The sequence below is a fragment of the Ischnura elegans genome, chromosome 8 (assembly GCF_921293095.1).
Source record: "Ischnura elegans chromosome 8, ioIscEleg1.1, whole genome shotgun sequence".
In the NCBI taxonomy this organism is placed as follows: domain Eukaryota; kingdom Metazoa; phylum Arthropoda; class Insecta; order Odonata; family Coenagrionidae; genus Ischnura; species Ischnura elegans.
The window spans coordinates 98,013,048-98,028,894 of NC_060253.1; the positions used below are offsets into that span (position 1 = coordinate 98,013,048).

At 36.1% G+C, this 15,847-nt stretch overlaps 1 protein-coding gene across 1 annotated transcript; it reads left to right on the forward strand.

Moving 5' to 3' along the window:
- Positions 1-7,353: 7,353 nt before the first annotated feature.
- LOC124163912 lies at positions 7,354-15,311 on the forward strand. The gene is made up of 6 exons (XM_046541020.1): positions 7,354-7,649; positions 7,737-7,998; positions 11,197-11,318; positions 11,727-12,056; positions 14,151-14,440; positions 14,547-15,311. The coding sequence occupies exons 1-6, from the start codon at positions 7,554-7,556 to the stop codon at positions 14,632-14,634; spliced, it is 1,188 nt and encodes a 395-aa protein (XP_046396976.1). The 5' UTR covers positions 7,354-7,553; the 3' UTR covers positions 14,635-15,311.
- The last annotated feature ends 536 nt before the right edge of the window (positions 15,312-15,847 follow it).

A 15,847-nucleotide genomic window follows, 5' to 3' on the forward strand; every position in this document is an offset into this window, starting at 1 on the left:
CTCATGAAGATCAGCACTATGATTCAGTGCAATGAATTTTCATTTAAATTAGTTGGGAGGTTAAATAGGTGCATGTCACTTCTCAACCGATAGTGATAATTTCGTAATGTATGTCGTCTTAAACTTGCACAAAATAAGTGGAACTCTTTGGATGCTTCAGTGGAAAAATCATATATACATAACCAGGAGCTAAAAAAATATGCTCTTCTTTCCTTGGGCAGTATGTAGTGCACAAAAATTAATTTAAAAACCCATGTTTTTGTTTTGAAATAAAAACGAGAAAATACCACCCTGTCCTGGCCCAAGGTCAGAGGTTTAAATTTTACCGATAAAAAGCTACATTTTCTAAATCCAAAACGTGGTGCTTATTTCCTCTAAATTTGGCACTGGAATGATGTAAATTCATCGTCATAAACTTGATTTTTAGTTGTAGTGGTGTACGGATTAAACGGATTAAACGATGCTACCAATTCATCTTACTTTCGCTTCTCTTGACTGACTTCTCTTCTTCTGTTGGAAGTGTATTTGGATCATTTAAATTTTTGGATTATTTGATCAGCGGAAAAGGCTTTATTTTACAATTTTATTTACTGTTTTTATCGCAAACTGGATCCTTATGCCAACTTTTAATGCAGATTTTTTGCACTTTTTTATAAAATTTGTCAAGTTGTTATTTAACACAACCTAGGAGCCCTACTAATAATACAGTGTAATTCTGCAGTGCAAAGCTTCCTTGAAAAAAACTCCTTAGCTATTCCAAGAACCTGAAGACCAGTGCATATCATGCCAATGAGGTAAGAGCATTTGAATGACCTTTAGAGTTATTTTCATATGAGGTCTACGGCTCAGCCCCATCTTGACCAGTAAGACCTGTGTGAGTTTTTTTCTGGAATCATAATGTCCCGCCTCCCTTGGGTTAGACCTTTCTTCCTGTGAGATTGGCCCTCCCTTCTCTACCAGGTCCTTGCGCTACCCTGCACCACGCAATGTGCAGTGTTGTACCCAGCAATAGGGTGGTTTCCTATTATTTTTTTATTGCCTAAATCGAAAGATTATTACTCCTGGAGTACGTATTTCACGCTTTTAGATTTTTAAATGACGATATCTATTTTTCGCGATTAAATGAAAAGTGAAAATTTTCATGCGCGCGAAAACGCGACGGGTAAGTATGAATGCCGGGAAAACTCCCGTGTGACGTCGTTCTGGTTCCCGATGCCGCAAGTGAGGTAACCTTGGGGCGAGGCTCTGAGCGCTGATACTACGCAGGATGCTAGCAGGTAGCAGAGTACCATGCTAGCAGGTAGCAGAGTACCATGCTAGCAGGTAGCAGAGTACCATGCTAGCTGGTAGCGCTTGGCTTAAATAAGGATTATTAATACCTTATCAAACGAGGAAAACTTTCCGACCTTAGCCAGTTTTAATAGGTGATTATTAAGGCATGTTTCCCTGAGCTCTGTGCCTCATGTATGCATTGGTAACCTCAGACGATGTAAAACTCCTATCTTCTCGTACAGAAGCTAGGTCCCTGTGACGTCACGTAGAGTGGCATCGCATGGGCGCCAATCTGGCCTTTTTCAAACGAGGATATAATTGACCCTTGCCATTCCTCTAAAACGGTATTTCTAAAACCAAATCATTTGTACATAATGAATACACTAATGGTGGGTAACGAATCGCAATCAATGCCTTTCGTTTTCTTTGATGAAGGAAACTACCCTATTTAAAGCTAGTGTCGGAGAAGACTGCCGTCGGGGGAAAAACAGTTAGTACGAGTAATCTTGGATTTTTTTTCAATCGTCTTTGCCTTGAATACTACTCACTCATGAGTGTGCTTTGAAGTACCTGAAGCTTACCAAATCTAAACCCCAGAGTATAATCAAATTTCAATAATGTTCGTTCACAAGGCCACACATGTTCTTGTCATACATATATTCTCTAAATTTTTTACCTTTCTTAATATTATTCTCAGTTTTCAGCTATGCGGGAAAAGGACTTCATTAAACCTCTACTCAAGGTCAGTAAACCCGAAAATTTCTCTGATTATCGACCTCAATCCCTCTGAATTTCGACATCAATTCTCTGTGGCTTATCAAAAACACCGGAGAAAATTGTTCATACTCAAGTTGCTGAACACCTCAAATTGCCCGATAAAATTGATTCTTATGATTGGGCTTCCCCAAAGGCTTCAGTACCCGGACTCCTTGCTCAAGTGACGCAGGACATTCGCCTCACCACCCACAGCAAATTGATCACAGTAATGGTCTTATTTGATTTCAGCATGGATTTCGAATATGTGAGTCGCTCTCTGCTCCTGCGCAAACTGAAATCCCTAAAGTTCTCTAGTTCCGCCCTTAGCTGGTTCCATGTTTACTTGTCGGGTAGAACTCAAGCAGTTAAGGGCCAGGGTAGTAAGCTATCTTCTTGGCTCCCGGTTTCATGCGGTGTCACTCAAGGATCCGTCTTCGGATCACTCTTGTTTAATCCGAATACTCTCGATTTTGATTAAGAGCATCAATGACGGTAAATATACGCTGTACGCAGACGACTTACAAATCTGTCCTCATTCTACCGTAGGAGCTCCTGGGAGCTCTAGAGCTCCCATGCAAAAAAATTGTAATAGAATTTAAATGATGGCTTGTTATAAAAAAGCACCCAGAGTAATATTTCACTTCTAAAAAAAGTTAATGGCTCTGCTAATTTTGCCATGACGTAACTGTATTGTATGTCTTGATATGGTGTTGCATCAGCTAATTGACTCCTGCCTAAGATTCATTGTTAGCTCACGTAGAGATGGATTTTTGTCTAAGTTCTTCATTGTTTTGAATTGGTTACCTCTGCTTGATTAATGCTGGAATAATTTCTCTTCTACGTATTCCAAATCCAAATCCAGACTCCCGCATACCTGTGCGAACTATTGTTCCCACGCAAGAGAGTTACCGCGATGTCCCCCCTTCAAATTTCACAAGCCCGCACTAAATATACTTCAACTCTTTTCACTCAACCGTGAAAACCTTAAAACCGTGAATGAGCCGTGACTTTTGTCTGCCGTGAAAAAACCTGTAAATAGCCGTGAATTTCGTCATAAAACCTTAGAAATCTCTCAAACTTGAATGTAGAACCACGATGGACAGATTAAAAGATAAATCGATGTTTCGATCATGTTTCAAGGTCGAGTTACGTGCAGATACTGTCCACGCATTTTTTTGCACACGTGTATTCGAAGCGCAATTATTAATTGGTCCGTGTTCCATGACAGCACATTGACCTTAAGCCTGCGATTGGAAGACATTAACCCTGGCAAAAAATCAGACACTACCCTAGTAGAAAAAAGTGTGTTCATTCAGTGTTCTTTTTATGTTCATTTAATGTTCAAATTGTGTTCCTTCTATGTTCACCGAATGTTCACTTTATGTTCTTTTTATGTGTTTTGTGACAGAAAGAACATAAAAAGAACACAAAATGAACACTCGTCTGTGAACATAAAAAGAACACAAAATGAACACTCGTCTGTGAACATAAAAAGAACATAATTTGAACACAAAATGAACAATTTTTTGAACATCAAAAGAACACAAAATGAACATAAAAAGAACATTTTGTTGAACAACAAAGAAAAAGCTTTCACGAAAGTCCCATCATCACCATGATCACTTTCACATCTTTGCGAATTAGATGTCAGTGTTTGGATATGTTTCAAATTATTTTATTTCCAGCTTTATTTATTAGAAACTAACTTAATAGTAGAAGCCAAATGCTCAGGCCTTATCCCTGTTTAGTATGCAATAAAGTACATATTGAGAGTGTTTTCAGGTGTTCCTTGATTGCATTCTCGGATCGTTCAATGTCCATTTTTTGATGATATGCCTTCATTTTGGGATAATTTTCCCGGAAATTCATTATTTTAAATTTCTAGAAATATTATGGAAAACTGCTAAAAAATACAGTTTTGTGGATTTCAAGATGGCGAAATTCAAACTCATTTTTGGTAGACAAAGTCTCCAAAATCATCTGTATTACTTGTTTTATGTAAAGCTACTTGTCATGACACATGAACTGCAGTTATCCACAATCACCTCCAAGGAATGAGAATTTTTATACTGGTTTATTTTAAAGAACAACAAAGAAAAATGTTCATTTTGTGTTCAACATAGTGAACATAAAATGAACATATAAAAAAATGTTCAATTTGTGTTCACCATGGTGAACATAAAATGAACACAAAGTGAACATAAAATGAACACATAAAAAAATGTTCATATTGTGTTCACCATGGTGAACATAAAATGAACTCAAAGGGAACACAAAATGAACATAAAGAAAAATGTTCATTTTGTGTTCAACATAGTGAACATAAAATGAACATATAAAAAAATGTTCAATTTGTGTTCACCATGGTGAACATAAAATGAACACAAAGTGAACATAAAATGAACGCATAAAAAAATGTTCATATTGTGTTCACCATGGTGAACATAAAATGAACTCAAAGGGAACACAAAATGAACATAAAGAAAAATGTTCATTTTGTGTTCACTGAGATGAACATAAAAAGAACATAAATTGAACATCAAAAGAACACACCAAGAAATTGGTGAACATAAAAGAACACCAAAAGAACATCAAAAGAACACTTGAACACTGAATGAACATATAAAGAACACCAAAAGAACATATTTTTTTCTACTAGGGTATGTACTTCACTTCCCTGCCACCCTGCTCTCTCCATTTTCCCACACACACCCTTTAGCAGGACATGAATTTTGCTAACTATAGGTGACGTCATTAGAGATAGCACTTTCATTTCTGCGTTTGCATTCAAGGCATCTGTTGCGTTTGTTACATTTTTAGTTAACGTGTGGCCGATGATTGATACGTGATCGAAATTTCTGCCTAAAATGCCTCATCTACAAACTGTGAATTTGACGACATTTAGACCGTGAAAACCTGGAAAAAACCGTGAATTTTGTAATGTAGTTAGAGTTGGAACCCTGTTTCAACTTACCGCTTCTAGATTCCGGGGTTCCCTACCACTAAGTGTCATATCATCGCAATCCCTTCAATCCTTTGAAGAAAGGTTGTACTGTTAATTGAATACCCGCATTTAAGTTTATTTACCATTCATTTTGTTCTCATCAACATTTTATATTCATATATGTGTTAGTTACGATTTCTTAAAACTTATGCTATTGTATTGTTGATATTGAATATTTTTTGTGTCCTAGTCAAAGCATTTTTTCTTGTGAAGCCTCGCTATGATTTCATTAAAGCCTAAAAAAATTATTTTTTGCAGCGCTGATGTGGACTATTTTGTTGAAATGATATTTGTTTTCAGAGTGGAACATGATATATAATTTCCTTTATTTGCTCCTACAGGCTATCCTAAAGTATTATAAATATTCGTTTATTCACATCAGGTCAGTTATAGCATATATACCCTGTAAATGCATTTCAATGTGTAATTAATTATCTAGTAATATAATAAAAGGGAAAGTAAGGTGGCCTGTTAAGTTCCAATTATTTTCCAGCTTACTTTTGATTATTCCGTTCTTATTTAACTTCCTTTCTCCTCTCCACAACAAGCGCGGGAGTCATTGCGCTCAAAACACCCCGCAATGTTTTGGGGGTTTGAAACTTTTAATTAACCCTCCCCATCCCCGCTCGTTACGACTTTTCATCCAAATGAACCCCCCCGAAATGTATTCTCACCTCTTAGCGTAACCCCAACCCTCCAAAAATGTTTATGGCTACCAACTTTATTATAAGTATTAGAACTCATTCATATATAGCTTATACCTTACCAGTTTTACCTTAAAAGTAAAAATATATCCGCTTCTAAAATAGTTCGTCTTTGCCCGTGACGTCATTTTTTTCCATCATTATTATGGCTTCAAATATCTGGTCCCAATTTTTTCTCTGGTTAACCTCTGGGAAAAATGCCGTCCAAAAATTGTCCTATCAGCGCTCCGTTATCGTGAAGCCCTTTCATTAATCATCAATGTCCGTACCAAAAGTAGAGTTCGAACGCTTATTAAAACCATTTCTTTTGAGCTATTTTCACTTTTTTCATACTATTAGTTTTCTTGCCTTATTGCGCATTCATTAATATGGTTGAAAATTTTTTATCCTTCTTAATAAATATAGATATTAGTGCATAAAATAAAAAAAATACAGGTTTTTTAAAAGCCTTTCCAAGTAATCCTCAACTTATTGAAACCTAAACCTTGGCCAGCGTAAAGTGCGCATTATTAACTTTACCAAATTTATATACCGCATGGCTTAAGGCTCTTTTGTCATCAATCCTAAGTTTCATGCGTCTCCCGCATACAACAATTATTATTGCATTTTTTATGAAACAGTACATATATTTGGTGAATAATTTCTGAGCAACGGTTGGCCGTAAGAGGTGAATTTTGACACTGTTGTAATTGCCTAGTCTTCCGTATCTTTTTACATACGTCATCAATTGTTCACAATTATGCGTTAACTTAATAGCGATATTTATTGGAACGCTGTCAGATTGGACTCTTCGGACCGCTCTACCAACCCGGCCCGAATCAGCCAGTTCGATCTCAGCTCCATTGGTAAGCGTAAGTGTATGCTTGGTTGCGATAACTGATGTTGAACCATAGGCTGGTGAAATGAGGTTTAGTCAGGCTGCATGTACTTGAAAGTTTCAGTGGCGTAAACATGGGCGTAACTATAGGAAACGATGAAGGTTATAGATTCCCCATCCCCCCAAAGCCTCAAAAGCACAAAAAAATATTTAAAACTAATATTTAGTTTTGACATATAATAACTGCATATGTTTAAAGTTAAATTTTAAATGCCAAAATGATTGAAATTGTATTTCCTGGCATGTCATTTTTTTTTATTTCTCGGACCCCCCTGCCTGGCGGGGTCGCCCCTCGAGGGCCCAAAGCATATTCCCAGTTACGCCACTGGTAGGTATCATGGCATAAAATATCACTTAGCCGGAAAAAAATTATATAAATAAATTAAATGAAACCATATTATTTCAAGAACAAATTTTAATGCATCAGTTACGTAATTGAATTTTAATGATATCACCTCTTATTTTGCCTACCAATTATCTCACTGATCATGCAACTGAATACCATAACAATTATTATTATTGATGCCATTTTATAATTATTCCCGTAAGCGAATGGAACCTAGTCTAAAATGAGCCGTACTTGTATGATTTATTTTTTCGTGCTGCGTCGTTGGTAACAACAGTAGACGTGGAGCGAAAGCTGTTGAGTCATGTTTGCCATGATTTGCATTGCCATAGCTGCATTCCGACCTTAATTTTATTTAATTGACTATTATTGTGGACGCTAGGTTACAATAAACTTTCGTCTCTTGTAATGTTATTTACATTGTTACTGCTGTGAGGTTTAATTAGGTTAATTTGATCAATTCTGCGACGAGAGAAGTTAATTGGGCACTGCTCCCAATGCCAAGGAAATTATTCATCGTTTGCAACAATAGCTATTTCGAAAGCTCTGTGTAATATTGTGTACCTCTACTAATTGAGAGAGTGGTATGGTGACATGTCAGCATTAAGAGAAAAGGTTGCAAATAATCCGGGCAACGTCATTGTACAGCCTTTCTTTTGCTGTACTATTATCGAGAGCATGCAAAAAGATGTAAGTTTGATTTCATCGCGCCTGGGAAAACATTATTTAAAGTTCCTATTCGCCTTAATTGCGTTCAATTCTTTGTTTCTATTCCAGATCGTGATGCTCCAAAGAGAGCTGATTAGACTTAGTCCGTTGGAGGAGCAGTACAAGGAATCACTGAAGGAATTTTTGCAGCTAACTCAGTTGGTTGATTCTAAACTATACGCTTTGTGGACTGCGGCTTCTTCATTGGAGGCAACGAAAAGTGCGAAGGTAAAAGAATTCGTGCAAAGCATTTCTTCAATGTGGAAATCGGGTGATGAAGAAGTGCGGAAGACTTTAAAAAATACGCACCTTGTGAGCCAAAGTTATCCAGGTACTTAACTTTTTTATTGCATAGACTTTATATTTGATCTGCCGAAAGATTCAGTTTAAAAAGTGTAAGGAGTTTTCTTTGAAAAGGTGAAGAATAATTTTGAGATAGTGATTTTTTAATGTGTGAGTGAGATTTTTAATGATTGTTTTATTAGAGTGCTTAAAATTGTGATGTAGGCGTATGCTAAACAGTGTACAAGTGGTAACAGTGTATCCTTTTATCGAATTGCCAATTTTCGTCGGATATTGCCAATTTGGATTCGTAACTTATTTCACGTTCCAGACAATACTAATAAAACCTGCGTTATGGTTGATCTCGGTCGATGTCTATTTAGTTAAAAAGTTTCGCTAGCTGCGATTTATATGCACTCCTGTAATTCGCTGAGGTATCAGTCTTATTTTGAAATTTCCAAATGCCGTTTTAAATGGAGAATTTATATATTCATTCTAATCTAGGCGCTGGATCGCAGCGAAAATGAATGGCGCTTAATAGCAAATTTAGGGAGCGAATGTTCAAATGCATAGGTGCCTGACTTCTGGAACGTCTAATCCGACTTTTACCGGGGCCCGTTGGACTGCATGATATTTTTTCCTCACCAGAGCATGCTTTTCGGAGAAACGATCGACGTATGAGGTGCCGTGATGTGGTTTTTCTAGAAGAAAATTTCTCAATTCCTGCAATAGGGAAAGTATTCATAATCAGTGAGTAAGTTGTTCACTCCCACTCGTGGTGTCATTTTTTCTGACGTTCCTATTACCAGTTGAAAATTTCGCCGCGCTGAAAGTACTAGGATAGGATTATTGGATAGACTCTTTCAACATTTGGATGCATCCCAAAAATTTTTTTCTTTATTTTTTCTGATCCAAAATTTTTGTTCTTATACTTTTATTTATTTTATTCATTGTAATACAAATTTAATTTTCGTATAAATTCCCTGTCCACCGCAAAGTTACTTCCGGTGCCGGAGATTTTCTGCTACGACTATAGGTTTTTACCGTTTGGTATTCATTTGCAAATATAGCGATTCTAAGGAATTCTGGCGCAAAAAATACGATTAAATGCAGAACAATCCTCAGGGGCATAACGGGCGTAGAAAATATATTTGCCACAACGAAATTCATTATGATCGCAATGTTCTCCAAAGAAACCCCTGAATAGTATGTATTTTTGCTGCATTTTAAGGCTTGTGCGGCATACATTATTATGACTTCCAATGCGTGGAGGAAGGCTTGGTTATTCCCTGACAAAATAAGCAATATTGTGTGATTTTAGCGGCGTATCTCCCTTGGGCAACTTCTGATTTCTAGCTAATCTATTGCTGGGTCGATGAACTAGACACATTCCTTCCTATTTAAATGAGTTATTTATTTCAGCCGTAATTTACTGTAAATGTATAGAAGTTGAAGACATAGAAATGAATTTTTCAGTTTCGTGTTTAAATTTTGAAAAATCGAAATAAGTGAGACATTGTCATATTTTGCTAACTAAAGCTTAAAAGTTCTCCTTTGTGAACTTAAATATTTCAAGAATTACAAATTTCTGGTTCAAATAAGATTATAATCTTCAGAGATTTTTTATGCCCAATCCAATACTAGTAGCTTAAGAAGAGAGAATTTTTTTCTTTGGTTTCATTATTTTTCGAAAAAAAAATTTGGTGGTAATAATAAGTGATCATTTCAGGGGTGCCAACTTGGGGGATTTTATTTCTCTGAGAGCCCCACTAAAATAAAAAAGAGAAAAGAATGGGACTTCATGAAAATGTATTTTAGGTGGGGTAATAAAATATGATCAATAAACTAAAGTATTTTTTAAAAGTATAATTTATAATGGAGCATAAGTTTTTACTTTTCTTCTACTAACAATATCCATGCCTAACTGCCATAAAAAACATGGCACATATGAGGTAATAGAAAATATATCTAATCTGGGTGCAAAATGGTTGGAAGAGCAATTGAGTAGTCCTTAAAAAAAGTGATGATGTATCCATCACTAAAATATGGTACACTGTCACTGTTAAAACGTTGCATGGAACTAAGAGAATCGACAGGGAATTCACACAATGTGCAGCACAAGATAGGAAAGAGCACTTGAGCCAGCAGGAATTGCAGGTTATGCATCAGAAGGATTAATGTGTTTGAAAATTCAACTTGATGATTCAAACTAATGCCATGTGGTTGCATTTAAGTCCCCCAAAAATAGCCAGTGATCTAGAGTTGACATTCTATTTAGGCTTCACCTCAAGTGTGTCAACTTTACTCTTTGTTACATGATTAATGGCTATGACCTTGGGTAGCTTATTTTGGCTTTTCTCATAGAATCTCAATGTTTGTATTTAGTGTTTATGCACCATACACTGAGCATTTTTACTCACCTATACTCGAAAGGATGTTAGAGAAAGGTTACTTTAAAATAACAGTGTTGAATTATGTCCCATCAATTTTCTTGGCCCATTGACTTTTAGTAACTTAATGTTGAACTATATTATGATGCTGAAAATTTCTCTCCTTATTTCAACTTTTCTTTGGCCTAAAAATATTATCGTAGTTGATCACTCTCCCATTTGAAGTGGAGGACATTGCTAATATTATGTGTCCTGCTACAGTTTTCCCCACACCTTATCCGGTAGTGTCCGCAAATATCTACAGGGAAGAATGACGCCGCGGTAGCTTAACTGGCTAAAGCACTCGACCGGAAATCGGGGGATCCGGGTTCGAATCCCGGTCAAGGCGAATGATTTTTTCTCTGTGGATCTTTCGCACGATTGTGCATTGCGGGTGACTCCCGTATAAGTTATCACCGTGGCTAGTCCTGGTATACTTTAAAAACTCATCTCTCTCAAGTTATGGATGTTTGCTGAGCTTAAACGTAGTCTTTGCATCTCCAGTGAGTGTGTTCGTGTAATTCAAAATAAAATGCCAAAGTTAGGAAGCTTGTTCTCATTTGCTAAATAAATTTACATAGATCCATTCTCAGAAATAGATATCTCTTTTTCTGTTATAATATTTCTACCTACTTTGTAAGTTAACATAGCTTTGAGGGGACTCCAGGTTACACATGCTTTAGCATGTTTGAATTTTACATTATTGGTCAAGATGATGGATTAAATGAATTAAACATAGCTTCTCTTTCAGATACATGAACTATTTGATGAGGAGGATTTGGGAATTTTTATTATTATGAGCTTGATTTTCATTTCAGATATACCATTAGATGAATTCATCCAAGCCACGCATAAGCATTACGCTGTTTTGAGGAGGCACCTTGATTCTGTTCCTCGTCATGCTCGCTGTAATCATATTGCTTATTCAAAAAATAGTGAGGTATTTTTATTTACATGTAATTCATTTAATGTAATAACAATAATAGTGCCTCGCATTAGTCTACAACCTCCGCTCTTCTGACTACATTTCTCTCAGTAACTTTCTTGAACTGAGTATGTATTGTGAATGCGGCATCATAAATGTGATAATCCAACATTAAGCAGATCATCCTTTATTAATGTATGAAGTTTAGTCTGTTACAAATGGTAAATTTATCTTTATACAACTTTGGAATTTGATTATGCCCAACTTCTTTGTCCATGATCTATTCATTTATAATCATAGGAGAATGTAAACTATGGGAGACTTAAAGAGAAATGTTTGTATATTTCACAAAATATTGATAATGATCTGATTTTCCCTTGTATTTAAATTTACAGCATCTTTAAATTTTTAATTTTATCACAGATGATTCACTTACTAAACCACTTGAGCCAGATGGATTACATTCTGCAGTATTATATTGCTCTATGCCGAGTCAATCCTTTCCTGCGAAGCCTTGGTCAAGCCATTGATCAGTATATTATCCAAGAGGGCTACCTTGCCACATTGTATGGGCCGACTTTTGCTGAAAAGGTACAACCTGGTGCTAGCACATGGAAAAACCCTGCATCTGGACCAAGTAATCTTTCAAAGGCTAAGTCTGAACTATCAGCGTTTCATTCATTGACAAAACTACTGACTGGAGAACTACTGGGACATCAGCCACTGGATCCCCTAACTGGACTTGAACCATTGGTAAGTAAATATGTAGGTGATTCAATTAGATTTATTACTATTTTTTTGCACCCAATAAAACATTCCTACCATGAAATACGTTGATCAATACATTCACAGGAATGCCAACTTACCAAACATATTGGGGTGGCCCTAACCGGGGATCTTGCACTGGGAAATTGTACAAGTAGTGAGTTTTAAGTTTTTTAAGCATTTTACCATAGTCATATGATCAACATTAGAGCCCTGATAACTCGAATCTCGATATCTGGGCACTCCGGGGAGAGTCGAGAAGCCTGAAAAAATGTTTTCCTCACACCCATAACGAATTTTTGAGGGGGCTCGGGCCCCCTCAGGCCCCATGGAGTCGGTGTCACTGTACATTCAGTGTGGATCATAGCAACTCTTGTCTGTTCTACCCCCACAAATGGATTGCATCAATTGAGATCTGGCTGATAATTTACTTCTAAATATGTTTTGTATGTAGGTATTTACTTGCTGTTCACTGTGATTCATATTATGATGCATTAATGTATTTTTTTTATTAATAAGGCTTTTGGTCTTTTAATTCTCTGTCTAGGGATTCTGCAGACATGTACTTTTTTCTTAAGTTTCACATTTTGATGTATGTTTTATGATATGAATTTAATTGTGCTCTGTCCCTACAAAGTATTGCTATTGAAATTAGAGCAATTCATGAAATAATGGTTAGTTGTATAATTTTCTAAGGGAATTGGAAATTTTAAAAAAATATCCCTCAGTAGCTGACCACCTGGTGTTGCTTGGCAAGGGTGGTACCCAGATAAGTGGGAAGCTTGTTAATTGAAATTCATGGTCAAATAGCAGAATTTCTATATTTTCTTTTTGAGCCTATCAAGAGGTGTGCCTACTGGGCAGGATGCCCAACCACAGAAGTTGTATGACGTGATCTAACAAACAAAATTGTTGCAAAGGACGTGTCGGACACAACCGAAAGTAGCACCATAGCAAGAATTAGATGTATCTATGTATTAACGTTGGTTGAAATCTGTGCAGCCTATAAAAGTGCATCATGGGCAAACAAACAGACATCCTTTTTTATATGTATAGATTTTATGCATTGTTATTTTGACTTTGTTGAATACATACCTATTTGGTGCAAAAAATCCACACAGGAAAAATCATTCGCCTTGACCGGGATTCGAACCCGGATCCCTCAATTTCCACCCAAGTGCTTTAGCCAGTAAGCTACTGAGGCATCAATCTCCCCTGTAGAAATTTGTGGACTATACCGGACAAGATGGTATGGACTCCTGAGCATATTATGTGACTAGCAGTCGAAGTCGTGCACACGGCGCTACAGTCGGAGAGCAAAGCCCGAACTTTGAACACGAAGAGGGGTTTGCTCTAGACTTATTTAAGTATACCAGGACTAGCCACGTGTGCATTGCGGGTGACTCCGTAAAAGTTATCAGCAGGGTGTCAGCAAAATATGTGACATGTGATGAGCTCTGTGCAGGCTACTCTGTCAATTCACTACAGTGAACTTCGAGGAATTGTGATTATTATCGTCTCGGTCAGAAGCAATGCTCAAGCGTAGCTTCTGACTGGGACCACCTTCTATTGGCTCACCTTGGTCCTCACTATTAACTTTGAGGATTCTCTTCTCTGTTTATTGACCCTGTATATTGATTCATCTGGATCCTGTACATGGCTTAGACCACTAGCTGTTCCCTTCTTCCATTGTGTATAGTCTATTTTGGACTCAATTTTTTCCAGAAATGGATTAACAAGTTTCTTCCTTTTTGTATAACAGCGGGAGCATAATAACTTGAGTACCTAACGAGACTTTTTACAAAATTTGTAGTGCAAGTAAACTGGATTTAGGCTTCTAGTGAACTTTGTTTTTAAAAAATCCAATCTCTATTTCAGTTCTTTGCATGGATCTTTGTCATCTTTTTTGTCCATTCTGAGGTTATTTTGAGACTCCTTGGTGATCTATTTTGATGGTGTGAGGTTGTAGGCCCACATCCAATACCATTTTTGATGCAATGTTCTCATAGTGTTTGTTTAAATAGTACTTTTATTTTGAATATTGTAAGCCTATAATTTGTTTCTCACTCTTTTCTAATATAGGTAAGGGATTCCAAATTGGAAGTGTATTTAGTTCCATCAACTACTGTGAATAGTAGTGATAAATCTACAATTTGGAAAAACTTATTTGAAGCTTATCAACCTGTCATGAGCAACAGTGCTGCGATTAAGAGGGTTCCAGATAGTGTTGAAAATAGTGTTCCATTGAATTTCACAAAAGAAGCCCTTTCAGGAAAGGAGAATATTGGAACAAAAGAGAGAGTGATTCATACCATTAAGCTACCATATAAAGGGCCTATTTTGAGCTTCAGGAATAAGAAACACAAATTGAGGTTTGTGACTGTTTCATGTAGAATAAATTAAGTTACTATTTTATTTTTGTGTTAGCTTATATTTTTAAAATTATTAATGATGATAAAAATTGTTATTTCTCTTCAGGAATGTTATGGGCTCATCAGTGGATACTGACCTGCAGCCAATCAAAATCCCTCGCATTGAAGGTGCATTACTTCCTCCCTTACCATAGTAGTAGTGTCTGGAAGAATACCCTAGCATCAAGAAAGTTATAAGTTCTTGTTAAGTGGTCATCAGGTTTCAATGAATTGTAAAAGGTTAGCTATCATCCAATATTTTAATGTGCGCAAGATGGATGGAATGAAGGCTTGCTGAAATAGTAGTTTGCTAATGAGGATATAGAATCCATTAATTCAAATCGATTTTGGATCAAGAAATTAACTGGTGGACAAAAAGTGGGAGTAAATGTCTTGGGTATTGAATTGTACCATTGAAAAGTGAGAGCACAAGTCTTGAAAAATGTCTTGGCAAGATATACAAGTGCTGGAGAGACTTTGCTGGTAGAGTGAGCATGAATATTATTAATTGGTTATGGTGCTTCTAATTTCAAGTAATGCAAACTGTTTGGTATACTTCACATTTTTGTTTTACACTGGTACTTATGTTTTTCTTCGACATCTTTCTGTTTCTGCAAAGCTTTAACAGATCTAACATATGTTTAGTCTTAACATTATTATTTATTGCAGTCATATTATTAATTAACCCAGCTTTGAATGTTGAGTACATTAGTAGTTATTTGGTTCTTTGTACTAACATAATGCTTATCATCTCAAGCAGAAACTAACTCTTTAATCATTGTACTAAACTCTGTAAATATAAATTACTAAGAGATAAATAAAATATATTTTAGTGACTTAGTGTCTTTAAACATTTTCAACTTGAATTTTTATGCCGTTTGATTACACTTTGAATTGTAACAAGCATGCGCATATAAATCCTCACTAGCAACTTTGGTTTTTGGCTGATATAATGAATTTGCTGAGTTTAATTTGATCACTATTTTTCATTCTTCAGATTTTCAAAATTTACAATGTGTTTGTGTACAAAGACAAAATTTTCAAAATTTACAATGTGTTAGTGACTGATCATTTGTCTTTTACTTATATTCAAATTCAATTTTTAATTGGGATCAAAAAGCACATCAATATGAAGGATGACAGAAAGCTTACAGAAATAGGTAGCTTGCTAATCTATATATATAAAAGAAAGTCGAAAATCGTGTTAGTTAGAACACTTATAACTCGAGAACGGCTGCACCGATTTTAGTGACATTAGCTTCTTTGGATTCGTCTCAGCCCCGGATAACATATAGGACATTAAAAAATAGGAAAAGTTCACAAAAAAAATTCAACTTTATCTTATTGTTAGAGATATGTTTTTAGGAG

Coding starts and splice junctions, on each gene's coding strand:
- LOC124163912 (XM_046541020.1), top strand. CDS start 7,554: ATGTCAGCATTAAGAGAAAAGGTTGCAAATAATCCGGGCAACGTCATT. Junction 7,650..7,736: donor TCGAGAGCATGCAAAAAGAT/GTAAGTTTGATT, acceptor TTTCTATTCCAG/ATCGTGATGCTCCAAAGAGA. Junction 12,057..14,150: donor TAACTGGACTTGAACCATTG/GTAAGTAAATAT, acceptor TTTCTAATATAG/GTAAGGGATTCCAAATTGGA.